This window comes from Hyperolius riggenbachi, chromosome 5, assembly GCF_040937935.1.
Source record: "Hyperolius riggenbachi isolate aHypRig1 chromosome 5, aHypRig1.pri, whole genome shotgun sequence".
Lineage (NCBI taxonomy): Eukaryota > Metazoa > Chordata > Amphibia > Anura > Hyperoliidae > Hyperolius > Hyperolius riggenbachi.
The window spans coordinates 104901829-104919825 of record NC_090650.1 but is presented as its reverse complement, the minus strand read 5'-3'; the positions used below and the strand labels follow the sequence as shown (position 1 = coordinate 104919825).

At 39.0% G+C, this 17997-nt stretch overlaps 1 protein-coding gene across 2 annotated transcripts in view; it reads right to left on the bottom strand.

Moving 5' to 3' along the window:
- Nucleotides 1–17997, bottom strand: part of GALNT15 (polypeptide N-acetylgalactosaminyltransferase 15) — a 53553-nt gene that overhangs the window by 13885 nt on the left and 21671 nt on the right. For both annotated transcript variants that reach the window (XM_068236094.1, XM_068236095.1), the window contains exons 4-6: nt 12958–13125; nt 10794–10911; nt 2610–2804 (exon numbers count right to left, since the gene is read on the bottom strand). In XM_068236094.1, coding sequence (XP_068092195.1) covers nt 2610–2804; nt 10794–10911; nt 12958–13125 — 481 coding nt within the window. The remainder of the gene's footprint in view (nt 1–2609; nt 2805–10793; nt 10912–12957; nt 13126–17997) is intronic.

The following is a 17997-nucleotide window of genomic DNA, read 5'->3' as shown; positions in this document are numbered from 1 at the left end:
CTATTGACCCTGAACTAGCATGCAGATCAGATGTTTCTGATAAAAATTTGACAAAATTAGCTTTTTGCTAGTTTCAGGTGTGTGATTCAGGCACTATGGGTACGAGAACGATCGTCAGGACTGCCAGGCAATTGGTACTGTTTAAAAGGAAATAAATGTGGCAGCATCCATATGTCTATCACCTCCAGTTCCTTTTGATATGTTGGTACCTGATACCAGAGGACACCTTTAGGGGTTTTATTGAGTCCATGTATCAAGCGGTCACAGCTGTTCTGGCAGCACAAAGGGGTTTTAATGTGTTTGCTGATCAGTGTGACAACCTTTTCTAATACTGTTCTGGATATGAGATCAAGCAGTATCCACTTATAATACAAGTAGAAAGTGCAAACTATATCTTCAATTATTATATAATAAATTATCAGTAAAACATTTTTGATGCACCAACAAAAAGCTGGAAGAAGCGAAGAGGAGGCACACCTTCCAAGAGTAGTGAGATTTGCCAAGGCCGTCCGGCAACCACCCGGATCAAATTGTAGCAAAAGATTATGTCGGCACCATCCAAAATTCAGTAATGCTCTTTTATTGAGATTTCGTCATTGTAGATTGTCACACATAGTGCGACGTTTCGAGATGTATCTCTTTTTCAAGCGTGTGACAGACTGAGAATACAAGTATACATAGCAGTATTTATACAACCCCACCGACATATAAACCAATCATAGGTCAACAAAAAGCTGGAGCACGTCTCAAATATCAAACATCAGGCTACAATCAAGGCCATAAGTTTTGTCAGTGACACAAATATTGTGCTTTGTAAAATTTGCGGCTTCAGTTCTTGAAAGAATCATCTACCAGACCATCAAAAGCTTCAAAGTGAAAGATTGTGGGGAAAAAGTCATCACGACGTGCAAGAGTGTCCAGCAGGTGCCAAATCCATCTCCTTCAGAGGATCTTTAGAATCAAGTTTCCACCAGTGTAGATCTTGCTTTACCGCTTCTGGAATTGAAATCTACGTCCTGTTTGTGGCTGCTTATTCCTGCCAGGACATATATTTCAATTACCGCGCTCACACGGACCCAAGCCGCTACCCCCAATCGCGCCACTCTCCCGTCGCTGCAGACCCCTCGCACTGCTGTTGCTATGACGGCCAAGCTCTGTGAGCTGGTCAGAAGCTGAATTCCTTGGCTGTTGACCTTGTGATCACTGTGAGCATCTCATTGGCTCACACTCATCACAGCGTCAGGAGCCAATGAAACGGGCAACAGGTGGTTACACGAAGTACTGGTTTCATTTTGCACAGCACTGTATATACAGAAGATGCCCTGGCCCCTGAAGGGATTATTTCAATAAAACTGGAGATAAGGGTGAATATTCTTTTACAAATACATTAAATACAGTATTAGTACTAGTAAAGTTCATCAATACAATAATTTTTTATAATTTCATAGTAGTGTGTATTAACTTTTTAATGGGTGGTTGTATAACATGTTTTCATTGTATTACAAAAAATGTTAACTGAGATATGTGCAGGCTAGTGTTGTAGCATATTTTCTGGATGAACTCCTTAGACGCATGTCCTTTTCAACCCAAACAGCTATGTATTATTATGTTATTATTTTTTTATATATATATATAGCGCCAAAATCTTCTGTAACCATAGCAGGCTTAGTCTTAGCTTTTGGAAGCAGGGTTCATTTTCCGCTGATTTCAAGTTATTTATTGTTTTTTGCACAGTATTAGCACTTTTGTATGCTTATTCATTTAAAGGGACCCTGAGCAGAGGCATAAAATGGGAATCCTATATAGGCTCCCCATGTCGTCCTCCAGTCTCCCATTGCCGCTTGCGTACTTCCCAAAGATTACAGACAAGGGTTTGTCAGTAATCTGATTGGGGCTGCGCCTGGTGGCTCCGTTAGGTGCGTGACTTCAGTTGTGCGCAACCGGCTGGATCATGTGCCCATCGCCGTAAGCATCTTGCGCATGTGTGGATCAGTGTTTCGAGAGCCGTGCAGGATGCTTTTGGCGACGGGCGCACTATTGAGCCAGGTGCATCTGCACAGTTGCGCACAACTTTGGCCAAAGTTGGGCACTAAGGGACTTTACAGGCTATGGGGGGGGGGGGGGGGGGGGAAGCCCCAGGTAAGTTCAAATTCTGCTTTGGGTCCCTTTTAATATGCAGCTCTGGAATTTAGTGGCACTTTATGCACAAAATTGAAACATAAAAAGTTATGGCTGTAGCTGATGTATCATGTAGATCCTAGGTTCTTAATTTGTGGTACACGTACCCCAGGGGTTACTTCTGATGATTCCAGGGGGTACTCGGGCTTGATATACTTAACCAAGAATAACCAATTTCGTTTTAGAAAATGATAAATCTTATTTAATCGCCAAATTAATGTTTTAGCTAATTAAAAGCATTAGTAAATGCTTTAAAATTGTTTACAGCCAATTATCATGTACTACAATTACATTTATATTTGTCAAGGGGTACTTGTGATAATGTTTACTATGCTATGGGGTATTTGGTGAGTACAGGGTTTTAATAGGGGTACACACTAATAAAATGTTGAGAAACACTGATGTAAATAAAGAATGTACATTCTACTGACCAGGTTACGTAGGAGCTTAATTCCAATGTTCTGATAGAAAACATCTTTATACTCATCCAGCCATATCTCAGCTATTCGGATCTTGTTTCTTAGAATGGCTTCATTTTTAATCAAGTTCAGTGCACTTTGATTCTGAGACAGATGGCCAACTCTAGAGCAAGGCACAATTTCTACAGAGCCGCCACAGAGCCAAACCTGCCAACAAAACTACACTTTAAAAACTCTGATCAATAAGTATAAATGCACAAATAAAGTAGAGAGATACAAAACAACTTTCTAGTATTTTTAAGGATGGAAGCACACTTGTCTGTTTAGAAAAAAAAAACATGAGTTTTCTGCCACGTGCTTTTCTATGGTTGTTCCTGTGTTTGCGTTGTATGTGCGTTGTTTGTGCATTTTTGAGTTTTTAATACAGATCTACATTCAACGAGTGAAAAAATACATTATCCGGTCATTTTTTTTCAAAATGCATGCCTTTTTATTTCCCATGGGATAGCATTGCATGGAAATTGCATACGATTTGCATACACTCTGCGGGAAGAAGACATTTACTGCGCACTTTTAAACGCACAAAATATCACATTGGAAAGCATATCAATGTGATTTTTGTGTGGCCTTACATTATGTGCAATTTTGCTATGTGAAAAACACTTGTAATTCTTATTAGTGTGCTCTCTTCAGTGCCTCATACTGGTTCAGTTAACAGGAAACAGAAACTATATTATACCTGGCAACTGCAGTGACAAGAAACCAGCTTTGAGGGACAGCTAGAGCAAGGACAAAAATACAGTTTAAAGAGACTACACAGCTTAAAGCTGACTTGAACTCAGAACTTTCTCTCTACTCTAAATGATATGCAACAGCATAATAACCTTTAACCACTTCACAACTGAGGGGTTTTACCCCTTCAGCATCCGAGCAATTTTCTCCTTTCAGCGCTCCATCCATTCATTCGCCTATAACTTTATCATTACTTATCGCAATGAAATGAACTATATCTTGTTTTTTTCACCACCAATCAGGCTTTCTTTAGGTGGGACATTATGCCAAGAATTATTTTATTCTAAATGTGTTTTAATGGGAAAATAGGAAAACATTTGGAAGAAAAAAACATTATTTTTCAGTTTTACGCCATTATAGTTTTTAAATAATGCATGCTACTATAATTAAAATCCATGTAACTTATATGCCAATTTGTCCCAGTTATTACACCGTTTAAATTATGTCCCTATCACAATGTTTGGCGCCAATATTTTATTTGCAAATAAAGGTGCATTTTTTTCAGTTTTGCATCTATCCCTAATTACAAGCCCATAATTTATAAAGTAACAGTGTTATACCCACTTGATCTAAATATTTAAAGATTTCAATCCCTAAGGTAACTATTTAAGGTTTTTTTTTTATTGAAATTTTTTTTTATTTATTTTAATATTTCAAAAAAAAAAAAAAACCATTGGTAACAATTGGGGAGTGTGGGAGTTAATTAGTTAAAATTAATAGTAAAAATAATATATTTGTATGTAAAAAAAATGTTTGGGTGTAGTATTACTTTTTGGCCACAAGATGGCCAAATTTTTTTTTTAGGCGTCCTGCAAGCGTCGGAAGGACGCTTGCAGGAAGGGGGGCTGGGAAACTGAGTTTTTTCACAATGATCGCGCTGCTTCTCGTAGAAGCATGCCGATCATTGCGGGGCAGAGATCAACGAACGGGAATGGATTTTCCCGTTCATTGATCTCCGGGCGAGCGGGCAGCGGCGTGCACGATCGCGGGAGTGCGAACGGGAGCGCGGACAGCGGCGGCAGCGGCGGTAGTGGCGGGGGGTGCGTATATCTACGCTCCGGGCGGGGAATGAAGTCCAAAGGAGCGTAGATATACTGTACCCTGGTGGCGAAGTGGTTAAAGAAGAACATTTCTTTGTTACACCTGATAAAAATCCTGCAATAAATCTACAGTGTGTCTATTTGCTGCTCTCATGGAAGCAGATATAGAGTTAACATCCTGTGTTTACAAATTAGCTGCTCTGCCATGGCAGAGGAGATTCCTGAGCTGACACAGCTGATAGCTCAAATTACAGTGGTGATTAGTCACAAATGAGGGGAAATAAGACAGGCTAAACTTTTTTAGCCAGTTAAGATTTCAGGACGTGAATTTCATGTCCTAATTAGCCCTCCTGTGCATTCCAGGATGTGAAATTCAGGTCCTACACTTTGAGGCCACTGGCTCGCTTGTGCGCGTGCACACGCTCACTCCCGCTGTTTCCGTGTGTGCATGTTCTCATGCACAATTGTACACGTGCTCATGCACGCTCGTGTAATCATTTGAATGTAAATGGCTGTGGTTGTCATTCATTGTTGTCATTCATTGTAAACAGGCAAAAAAGCAGTTGAAAAAAAGTTTTAAAGTGACAGTGTCACCATTAAACAATAAAGTGATCACCCCACCCACCAGCAAAGTAAGTGTCACCATTAAAGAATAAAGTGATCACAACCCCCCCAAGCAAAATATTAACTCCTATCTATTAAATTAACCCCTTGTGTCACCTATACTCAGCCTTAAAGAGACTCAGAGATGAGTTTTACTACAGTTTTTTACTTACCTGAGGCTTCCTCCAGCCCCATAAGCATGAATGTGTCCCTCACCGTCCTCCTCAGTGCCGCAGTTCTCCCCCAGTCAACCCTCGGTAAGCAGCTCAGTCGGACTCACTCTGACTTAGTGGGGGCCTTTTGCGTCCGCACATGCGCAGAAGGTCTGCTGCTGACATCGCTGAGCCGCTTACCGGGGCTCATCGTGGCTGAACGGGACATTGTAGGAGGACGCCGAGGGACACATCCATGCTTATGGGGCTGGAGGAAGCCCCGGGTAAGTAAAAAAAGCTGTAGTGAGACTCATCTCTGTGTTTCTTTAAGATTCGTGGACACTTGTAATGGCTGCCGCCCGTATCGATCAGATGCGGTCGCTAGTGCTATGCTGTTGCCTAGCAATGTATCTGTACAATAATAATCCAAACATTTGTATAGCACTTTTCTCCTGTTGGACTTAAAGCGCTCGAGAGCTGCAGCCACTAAGGACAGGCACAAGAGGCCACCATGCAGTGTTATGGAGTCTTGTCTTGCCTTGAACTCCTCTCCTTACTGAATAGGTACTTACCCTAGCCAGGATTCAAACCCTGGTCTGCCATGTCAAGGCGGTGCCCTTAACTAGTACACTATCCAGCCACTACAATACTGTGGCACTTATCATGTAAAAGTTACAAAGGGTGTAAAATGAAAAAATGTGTCTTTTTTGCATTTACGCCTAATTCCTTTCTATACAATGCTTATAAAATTAAATAATTCTTGGAAACAAATATCCAAAGAAAGCCTAGATTGTCCTAGGAAAACAATATGTGTATCACTTTGATAGGGTAAGTAATAAAAAAAAGTTATTGCTGTATCATTGCGACACAGCTGATTTGCCAAAATTGTCAGGAATCTTATGGGGTAAAAACCTTGTTTCACTTCTGTCTTGTGCAAGAGTTCAGGTCCACTTTAATAGCTGAACCTGGAGTAAAGATGCACCATTAAGTCCAGTGGCGTAGCAATAGGGGGTGCAGAGGTAGCGACCGCATCGGGGCCAGAAGGGCCCTAAGGGCCCACCCTCAACCACAGTATTAGCTCTCTATTGGTCCTATGCTGGTAATAGTCACTTCTATAGGTGCTTTTATTAGTAGTAATCATTAACAAACTGTTCCCTATCCCCTCCTTGCAGCTCTGACAATGTGGTTGTCCTAAGCAGGTTTTGGTGCACTGTATCAATTGTTATGTATAGAGTGCTGGGGGGAGGGGGCCCAATGTAAACCTTGCACCAGGGCTCATAGCTCCTTAGCTATGCCACTGATTAAGTCATACCTAGACTTCAGCAAAGAAAAACCTACAAGAAAAAGTGATTTCTTAAAAAAAATTGAAGGGTCATGACTGTCAAAACATTCGAATGAGTTTCACTCAGGAAGTGGGAGCAAACAAATAACAAAAATAACAAAAATAAACAGCTGCTTGCTAAGTGCATCAGCTGCTATAAGATTTGATTTGCTTATCACAACTTCTGTCTTCTCGGTAGGGATAGTTAGCATATTAGAATTTTTCTACACTACTAATGAAAAAGCCCTTGGATTTTACTAGAAAGCATGACAAAGGAATGTGTTTAAACCAAATATTTCCCATTAACAACCTTTTGTACCCTTCATTGGAGTCATTTCACAAAACTTCTCATAAATGACTTATTTTTCACCTAATTAATAAAAATAATCCTTCAGCATATTTACAATAACAAAAATCACTCAAAGTAAGTTGTTAATCATTAACTTAATTTCAATATTAATTTTATTACCTTAATTATATTTTTTTGCTCTTTGAGAGCTTAAACATATAACATAGATAAGGTGAAAACAGAAGAATACGTGTGAAAATGTTTTGTGAATCTTGCCCAATGGTGTTTGAAATTAACCTAAATATAGATTGATATCTCCTTTTAGGTGTAAATGCTATCAATATTGTATGCAAAAAAAAATCATTTTTTTCTACCTTTCTTAAAGTGGATCTTCAGTTTAAATCAAAGTTAGTGACAGGGACATTAACTTTATATGTTATAATGTATTATGATTTCCGATCCTCCCCCCCTCTGCCCATGCTACGCCATATAAGGTGAAAGTTCAGATCTATAGATGAAAATACCAAAAAGAGGGACAGTGGTTGAGGTTGTAAAATATTATCTAGAATCTTCTGGATGATAAATGCCTATCTATACAACACAAGGATTTTGAAAAACTATATTTCACTTTTTTTTCTGCAGAAATCTACAGTATAGTCTTGATGAGGGACAACAAACAGGAAAATTCCTGATGGACATGCTGCTGATTACGCTAGGAAGAATTGCAATACTTCATGATTAGTGCAGCTAATTACTTATCCAAAAAGATTACATTTTTGGGGGACTCACTGGATAGTGTATTTGTTAGTTAGTACACCAGAAGAGCACTGATTTTAGGGTGGGGGGAAATGCTATTTATTATAAGTTTTCCAAGCAATTTAAAGTGCCTGTTTTTAAAGCTACAGAGATCTAATTGCAGATCACTACTCCTTTAAGTTTTTCATGCATTTCCATTTTGTGTTTTTGATAAAGCTTACTTTGAATTTGTTTTTGTTTTTTTTTAACTGTGGCAATGGGGATATAAATGCTGCTCAAATGTGCCAAGTGGCTATTCAACACTGTTGAAATTTGCAGTGGACAGCCCACTGATTCGTATTGTAGTCACACATGACCACTCATAGAAGACGTATGTTTAGAAATAGTTTAAGGTGAAATGGAGCCTAAAGCAGCAGCTTTCGATCCTCCTGTTTATTACTGGGCCTTTCTTGCAAGTGGAGGATGGAGCAGGGGCTTAGAATACAGGTGGAGTCAGAATCCTGGAAAACCACCAGCTCTCTTTACCTTATGAACCTGCTCTGGTGCCTTCTGCTTGTCCTCACTCTTCCATAGGATGCAACATGGTACTCACATGGAAGCAGACCCGGATTTACATCATTGGAGCCAATAGGCACTGATGTTCTGGTACCCTAGACTTCGCCCTCCATGAACCTACAAACCCCTGCTAAACCACACTGCAAGTGTTATGTCTGACTTCTCTCTTTCTTCCCTTGCCCGTCATAGGTAGCTACAGGTGACCCTTAGCATTAGGTAGTCTGATGTACCCTCAGTATTAAGTAGCTAGAGGTGAAAAAGGAGATCTCATCAGTGGAATACAGAAAGCAGGGTGAGTAACTTCTCATTCACACTCTGCTTGGGACTCTGCATAGGGAAGGAGGGAGGAACTTGGGAAGGCAAGTGAGCTGCCTTTCCATCATCAGGCGCCTGTAGGCACGTGCCTACAGTGCCTTATGGTAATTCTGGCCCTGCTTGAAAGCAAAGCATGCAAATCTAAGCAGTGACTGGGAAAAGTATGATTGGGAAGTGGAAACTGAACATGTCCAAAATTATATTATAATCAGGATATTTCAAATGTATTAAGTATTAGTTAATATATCTCTGAGATCTATTCAGAGGAGCAGACAATACACAGCATTTTCTATTTTTCCCAAGAGGATTGCCTATTTATTAAAATGATTGCCTGCTTATCAAGAGGAGTGAAGAATGTAAAAGGTGGTCAGTTGTGTTGTCAAGAGTGCTGCTGAGTGCATTGGTCGGTCTTGAGTTAAAGCCAGGTACCCTGTTTAGCAAAGAAGACAACATCATAGGGAATCCGTGTTTTCAGGCCAGGAAACCCCAGTCTTTGAGATTGAAGATCTAAACTACCAAAAGATTTGAGTTCCTGGGTCTGACTGATGAGCCCTATCCTTCCTCCAGCTGGATGTGGAGACTTTAAAGGGAACCTTATGTGACATAATGAGATAGACATGTGTATGTACAGTGGCAAGCAAACAAATAAATAGGCTGTGTTCATTTTCTGCTTTTTCTGCCTGAAAGAGTTAAAAGGACACAGCACCTTCTACTTAGACGGTGCTGGGTCCTTTCTCTTCGAATCCTTACTGCTGTTCCTGGGACAGAGGGACAACGACCATAGCATGTCGCTCTTGGATGGTTGGGTGCTGCCTAATACTCTTCTGCTACACTGAAAGAGTTAATATTCAGCTATACAACTGAGTTTCTCTTCAGTTGGGACACAGTTGGACTGTAGTGTTTCTCACTGATAAGGAATTACAGCCATAAAATACTTTTCTGGCAGATAACTGGGCTTCTGAGTGCAGGGGATAGATAAAAAAAGGTCAGTAGTTCATGTATTGTACCTCTGTGAGACACTGGATAGACTTTGTTTGTGAGCTGAAACCAAGCAATAAAACATTTTTTGTTTTTAGTTTTTAATTATGGCATAAAACTGTTGGATATCTAAAAGTCATTTGTTAGGAGTAGGAGGATAGATATTAGATTCAATTGATTATCACATCAGTCTATTTTTACTTTAGGTTCACGTCAACCACTTTACCATCACGGGTGCGTATATCTACGCTCCTTTTAACACCCTTTCCCCACCAGGAGCGTAGATATACGCACCTCCCGCCGCTACCGCCGCTGTCTGCGCTCCTGCTTGCTCATGCACGCGCTCGTGCACGCCGCCGGCCGCTCGCCCGGAGAACAATGAATGGGAATAAGCGTTCCCGTTCATTGATCTCAGCCCTAAAGCAATGATCGGCTCCTTCTATGAGAAGCAGCGTGATCATTGTGAAAAAAAAAAGTTTCCAAGCCTCATTGTGCTTCCGATGCTTACAGGACGCATACACAAAAAATTACTGTGGTCATCTTGTGGCCAAAACTACATCCAAAACATTTTTCATATACAAATACATACTTTTACACTATAGATTAACTCATTACCTCCCACACTACCCAATTTATTTATTTTTTTGTAATAAAAAGAAAAAAAAATTACAATAAAAAAAAACATAAATAGTTACCTTAGGGACTGAACTCTTTAAATATTTATGTCAAGAGGGTACAACACTGTTACTTTATAAACTATGGGCTTGTAATTAGGGATGGACGCTAAATTGAAAAAAATGCACCTTTATTTCCAAATAAAATATTGGCGCCAAACATTGTGATAGGGACATAATTTAAACGGTGTAATACCTGGGACAAATGGGCAAATACATTTCATGGATTTTAATTACAGTAGCATGTATTATTTAAAAACTATAATGGCCGAAAACTGAAAAATAATGATTTTTTTCCCCACATTTTTTCCTATTTTCCCATTAAAACACATTTAGAATAAAATAATTCTTGGCATAATGTCCCACCTAAAGAAAGCCTAATTGGTGGCGAAAAAAAAAAGATATAGTTCATTTCATTGCGATAAGTAATAATAAAGTTATAGACGAATTAATGGAAGGAGCGCTGAAAGGTGAAAATTGCTCTGGTGCTCAAGGGGTAAAACCCCTCAGGGGTGAAGTGGTTAAGCTTGCTACTATTCGGACTGTTAGGATTTGTTGTATGTCTAGTGTCCAGTTAGTTTATTCTTATGAATGCTGGAATGATTTGCTAAACAATGTGTTAACTGTTTACTCAATAGTATGTATTGAGTATTATGCATTGATTTTAGTATGTATTTATATTGTTCCCCATAATCCATCCCGTAAATAACATTCAACTCACCCGGAGAGAGAGCTCAATATTTTCCATTCCCGAGTACTTCATGTCTGTATCAAACGCTCCAATATTCTGAAAGTAGTGCCGGTCGGCTGCTATTACACTTCCTGGTATTACAGGAGTTCTGGGTGAATATCACATGGTATTATATGTTCAGATTATATTACACAGTATCATTCACAATCCATTAGTAAAAGCTAAACACAATAAAAAAATAGTTTTCGACTTTTATCACTTATTTTCTCTCTGCCTCTAGGGCAGGGGTGTCAAACTCAAATACAAAGTGGGACGAAATTGAACTCTAGGTCCTAGTCGTGGACTAACCTCAATGCCTACTGGCCACTTTCCTCCTTTATAAAGTTCCTTGGTGTCTAATGGCTCCCTTGCTCCCCTTCAACCCCTGTACAGTTCCCTAGTGTCTAGTAGTTCTTTTCCCTCCCCTATACAGTCTAGTGATCCTCCCTCCCTTAGGGCCTGTTTCCACTACACGCAGATTGGATGCAGTATGGATGCAGAAAAACTGACTCCAATGAATGCCTATGGGCCTGTTTCCAACAAACATGATTTTTCTGATTTTTCCATAGGCATTCAATGGAGTCAGTTTTTCTGCATTCATTCTGCATCCAATCTGCGTGTAGTGGAAACAAGCCCTTATACAGTTCCCTGGCGTCTCGTGTCCCCCACCCTCTCCAATACAGTTCCCTAGTGTTTAGAGTTTTCCTCCTATATCCCACATATGGCTTCTCTGGTATTCCAGGGCTTCACCTGCAGTAAAGCTTCCCTGGTGGTTTAGAGTGGGCCAAACATAATGCAAAGTGGGGAAACCACTTGGGGGCCGTACGGCTAGTTTATTTGCCTTGGCACCCCCCCCCAAAAGAAAAGAAAAACAAATTGTGTTAGAATGCTACAGACACATTAGACAATAAGCTTTACTGATGGAGAGTTAGGCCTCTTTCAGACAGACGGCTGAACAGCACGCTTGTCAAGCAGTTTAGCGTCCCGTCTGCCACCCCCAAGCGACATTCGGGTGCAATTTAAATGCAGCCATTAGTTGTAAAACCACGTGTCAGCGCTTGACATGCTGTGAAATTACTTGACGGCAGAAAACCATGACATGTCACACATGCTGATACCGAGCCCTAGCAAGCACTTGGCTGGAGCATGAGAGCAGTTGACAGGGGGGAGGGAAGGAGAACAGATGGAACAGGAGCTCTGTAAGTGAAGTAGATTAGTAGTTAGCTGTATTGAGTAATGTCATTTGCAATAACTCAAATGGGTTGGTTGCTAAAAATAGTAACAGACTTAAACCACCTGGGGTCTTAATTTGTTTCAGTTCCTCTTCAGTTGCCAATTGGGACATTAATAGGACAAGAAGGGAAAGGGGAATAGGGTGCCTAAAATGTAACAACGGGAGAGTAATAGAAGGTGTCCATAAACAATTGAAATTGTACACAAACTATGTAAAAATAAGTAAGTTCAAACATTTATCTCATAAAAATTCAGATTTTGGGTTTATAATAGGAATATTTTATTGGCATATAAATAACGCATTTTGTGGGTCTAGCCCACTTCCTAAGGTGTTGTGCCAAATTGGCTAGTTACATAGTTACATAGTTATTTGGGTTGAAAAAAGACATACGTCCATCAAGTTCAACAAGAGAACAAAGTACAACACCAGCCTGCTCCCTCACATATCCTTGTTGATCCAGAGGAAGGCAAAAAACCCTTACAAGGCATAGTCCAATTAGCACCAAAAGGGAAAAAAATTCCATCCCGACTCCAGATGGCAGTCAGATAAATTCCCTGGATCAACATCAATGGGCATTACCTAGTAATTATAGCCATGGATGCCTTTCAATTAAAGGAAAGCATCTAAGCCCCTTTTAAATGCAGATATAGAATTTGCCATAACTACTTCCTGTGGCAATGCATTCCACATCTTAATCACTCTTACTGTAAAGAACCCTTTCCTAAATAAATGGCTGAAACGTTTTTCCTCCATGCGCGGATCATGTCCTCTAGTCCTTTGTGAAGGCCTCACTAGTGTCTCACTGAAGCTATGGACACCTCACAAAAGATGATTTCATTGAGCAACCCTATATTATAAAGTTAGATATGCTGAACTGTACATACATTTGCAGCTTTTATCGGCTGAGTATTCAAACATTACCTGAATGGAGTAATGGGCGATTGCCATAACTTCTCTTCACTCTCTGGCAGTGTAGCCCAGTGGAAGTCAAGTTTCCAGTCAAAGACTCCTTTTCTCAAGTCAGAGGAATGGTAATAGCCAAACATTTTACTGTCAATAACATCCAGAACAGGGGAAAGTATTCGATTTCTGTGAAAACAGTAATGGTTTACTCATGATGTTGTTTGTATAATACAATAATGATTCGCTGGTGAAAACCCAATGGTGCCAATTATTTTCAGCACTGGACAGGTCAGCAGGATAGGTCTCTGAGAGGACGAACGTACCTATAGATATAGAAACTACCCAACAAAAATAAACATATAATGGGCGCTCAAGGGCTAAATTATATGCAAAAAGGAAGTTATTAGTGTAGAATGAACAGTTGCCCCTAATGCTAGGTACACATCATGCAATTTTCTGGCAGATTTACTTGCCAGATCGATTATTTCAAACATGCTCGATCTAAATTTCGATAGATGTTTCGATTTCCCGAACGTTTTTGAAATCGCTTTTTCAATCTTTTTTTTTTTGATAGATTTTTGTTTGGTTCTATGAAAATTGACCCAGAAAAATCGAAAAATGATTAAAAATCGATCGAAAAATCGATCGAAATTCAGATCAGACATGTTGGAAATAATCAATCTGGCAGGTAAATCTGCCAGAAAATTGTATGGTGTGTACCTAGCATTACACAGAAATCTCACAAGAGTAGCTATAGATGTCCAGCTCTCCTAATCTGACCATTAGAGCTGGTTTAGGTAACAACAATTAACCATATGTAGTTACCATAAATGTCACTAATTGTCTAGTTCAACATATGATATACATTTTAAAATTAAGTAACATAAGGTTTCTTTTCAACTTCCAGTCTGGGTGATCTTTTTTTACACATTTCTGTTCATAACTTTGACTTGCATTGCATGTTACCCTAGTAGGGCGACCCTTAACTAGGTAATGTGGGTTGTGCTAATTGCGCAACCCACGCTATGTAGTTGGCGTAAGTAATAGTAACTTTATCTATATCTAGTGAATATGTCCCTAAATGTGGTAAAAGTAGAAGCAAATAATAGCTCAGTTCCATGCATTTACAGCTTGTAAAAATTTAAATTATAGCTCAAACTGTGCGTCAAAGCTAGCACACATAGCAATCAATTATAGCTGAGAAAATGCACTGTGGCGTAGTGGTTAGCACTGTCACCTTGCAGAAGTGGGTCCCTGGTTTGTATCCCAGCCAGGGCACTGTCTGCATGGAGTTTGTATGTGTCTGCATAGGTTTGGCTGTATGAAGTCGTCCAAGCTCCATTGGTAAGATGATTTAGCAACGCCCTATTTTATAGAATTAAACCTTTTCATTGGCTTATTTTTAACCTGTTCTCACTGCTTCATGTATGTAAATTTTTCTCCATTTTCGCTATGGTGCTCCTTTTAAAATCTTTCTGTGTACAAGGACACTAAATGTGAAGGACTACTTGCACAGAGTTTGTAGCAGCACGTTGGCATAGTATTTAGCACCCACATCTTGCAGTGCTGGTTCCCCCGGTTCCTATACCAGCCAGGGTACTAATATTCACAGAGTTTTCATGTTCGCCCTGTGTCTGCATGAGTTTCCTCTGGGCACTCCAGTTTCCTCTCACATCTCAAACACATACTGATAAGTTAATTGGTGTCACCCTAAATTGGCCCTAGACTACAATTCATGCATTGCACGATACATACATAAACATGACTCTGGTAGGGATTAGATTGTGAGCCTCTCTGAGGGACAATTAGTGACAAGACATATACTCTGTACATTGCGGCGGAAGAAAACAGAAAACCAGTACACATATAACAACATAAAAAATGAATCAAAGACTCAGTTCATAAATCCATGGATGACATGGATTTATGAACTCAATGTTTGATTCATTTTCTTTTATAATGTTATATGTGTAATGGTTTTGTTTTTTATTGGATTAAAATTTGAAGGTTTTAATTTGTACATGATGGCATGTGACTTTTCTCTTTACACCTATATATCTTAAGGCTGTATAAAAATGTGACATAATATTCAATAAAAATGTGTTTTCCTACTTTTTGTAACCCATACAGTTATCATATTTGCTTTTGTGCACATGTAGTATTATTCATTTAGAAATTATAAGTTCCCAAAGTTCAGTTTATTTACTTTGAAAGCTGCCAGTGCATTTTATTCATAACTGTTGCATTTCTACTGTAATGCACCCAGTAATGATTTCTGAGCAGTGTTTCAGTTCAGACCTCATTAGCAGAAGTTTCTGCACAGTCAGAGAATGTTTACTTAATTGTATCATGTAAAGAATGTAAACACAAGATAAGGTTATCACCAGTTCCGATGCGGGATCTCCCTGCAGGAGAAAACTTCAGTCCTGTGATTAACCCTTTGAATGCTGTTTTACAAAAAACAAAATGTGTTAATATATTATATGCTGTAAATAATCTTTTAGAGCAAAGAAATGCTGGGTTTCATTCCACTTTAACATCCCCATAAAACTACCATAGACCTGCCTATTTACATTCAAAATTAGTTCATTTGAGAGGAGGGGTACTATACTACCTACATACATTGATCTATACTAGTGTGAACCTTCTGTACTGGTCTAAATTTGAAGAGTATCATGTCAACAAAATTGAGAGCAATGTTTGGGGAGGTGGGCGTGCCTCTTATTGAGTTATCTCTCTCCTAAGATCATTTTCCCATCTTTTGAGCTTTCATAAGTATTTAGAACATGGCTTATAGATTGTAACACAGTGCAGCTCCAGAGCTAAGACCGGGCTTCCGAGGTTGTAGCAACAGGAACAAATTAATTTTGAAATAAGGCTTTCTTCTGCTAACATCTGGAGTTGCCTTTAAAATGTGCTGATTATTTTTAGGATTGTTGCACACATTCTGTAAAAATAGAGGTCTTAAATAATGAGAAACATCAACCATAAATTCTTGCCAGAGCCAGAATTTAAAACAATGTACTGTACTTTATATGTGCAACTATATTTAGAAATCTGTGTTTACTACCAACATCTGCTTTACAGCATTCATTTGAATTATATGGTGATTTAGATTCCATGTGAAATATTTGTTAAGAGGAATTGAAATGATTGCTCTGTTTATCTTCAGTGTTGTGTGCACTAGCAATGCCTGTTACATTTGGTGTTAAAGAGGAACTCCAGTGAAAATAATGTAATAAAAAAGCTTCATTTTTATAATAATTATGTATACATGATTTAGTCAGTGATTGCCCATTGTAAAATCTTTTAAATCCCTGATTTACATTCTGACATTTATTACATGGTGACATGTTTACTGTTGGCAGGTGATGTAGCTGCTGCATGCGTTTTTGGCAGTTGGAAACAGCTGTAAACAGCTATTTCCCACAATGCAACAAGGTTAACAGACAGGAAACTGCCAGGAGTACCACGGTCCTCAGAGTTTCTTGTGGGAGGGGTTTCACCACCATATCAGTCATACAGCACCCCCTGGTGATCTGTTTGTGAAAAGGAATAGATTTATCATGTAAAAGGGGGTATCAGCTACTGATTGGGGTAAAGTTCAATTCTTGATCGAAGTTTCTCTTTAAGATAACAAACAGATGGTCAGAGTATGGATAATAGACATGTACCAATACTCTCATATCAGCTCTGATAATTGTGTTTTTATCAGTGAATTTGGCATTTGTCCCCCATTATTAGACTAACCTTCCCCAAATCTTCTTATGGCTCTGGTCACCTAAGCTTAATCTCCACCCCAACACAATTCCATTCCTGATGCCTAATCCTAACTTCTTATGCCTAACAAGTATCACAAACCTCCTTCTATTCTACTCCCTAACCCTCCTGATCTATACTGGAATGGTATTTTCACTATAAATAGCCCAAGCCGTTTGTCTGTTTACTGAATAAACTCCTGAAACTTTGACGACATCTAAGAAGTTCTATCTCCTATGCTGCTGCTGTGATGAGAGTCAAGTTATCACACTTCCTGTGATATGGTGCCGAACGAAGGTGTAGTGTTGTTGCCCATAGCAACCAACGTATAAGTTCTTACACTAAGCACCTTATTCTTATTCTTATAAAGTGGTCATGGCTTGTCTTTACTATTCAGCATCTTTATCTGCTGGAACCAACATGAACTAAGAACTATTCTCAGCATAAGGTGTCAGTAGTCCTGATTTTATTAAAGCAAACCTAACATGAAAGCAAACTGATGACACCATTGTATCTTTAGTCCTATTCCTTATTAGAATCATTTACTTAGAATCCCACAGTCTCTTTTATGTTTAAAAGGGGGAAAAATACGATTAAAATTGTTATTGCTTCAACAGAATGATGACAGTTTTAGAAGTTTTACAATACCCATCTTTAAAGTGGACCCAAATTAAAAATACAAGATTTCAGAAATAAAATCTATTTTCTAAATTATAATAATAAATAGCAGCCTTTTTTTGGTTGCATGATGACAAATATAAAATATTTTACATTTATTGTAGGAACCCCTCCCTTCCTTTCAAATTGCCGGACAAAATCCGGCAAACTGTGGTGTCCAGCAATGGAGGAATTGCTAATGGCTGCCCCCAGTATAACCCTAGTTATTAAAAGAGAAGGCTGAAAAGCATGCACTGAAATGCTCATAGGCTTGAAGGAGTGTTTATTTATCTTTGTATGTGTTAGAGTGGTGCAACTAAATATTTTTAATTAAAAAAAATGTTTGGTTTGGGTCCGCTTTAACTATGTCTATTTCCTTGGCATCCTTAACTTAAATTGTCTCACTGTCATGCAAGCATTTTATAGCCTATAATTATTTATTCGTGAGAGTAATGCTATAGTGGACTAACGTTTGACAGAAGAGAAAGTTTAAATTGCATACCTGAATCATTAACCCTTTCAGTGTGAAAAAGAAAAAAGAACACAGCCTACATTTATGTATCCTTTGTACTGAATGCACATGTTTGTCTCATCATGATACATATAAGTTCAGGTACCCATTAAGGTTGTAGAACACCCTGG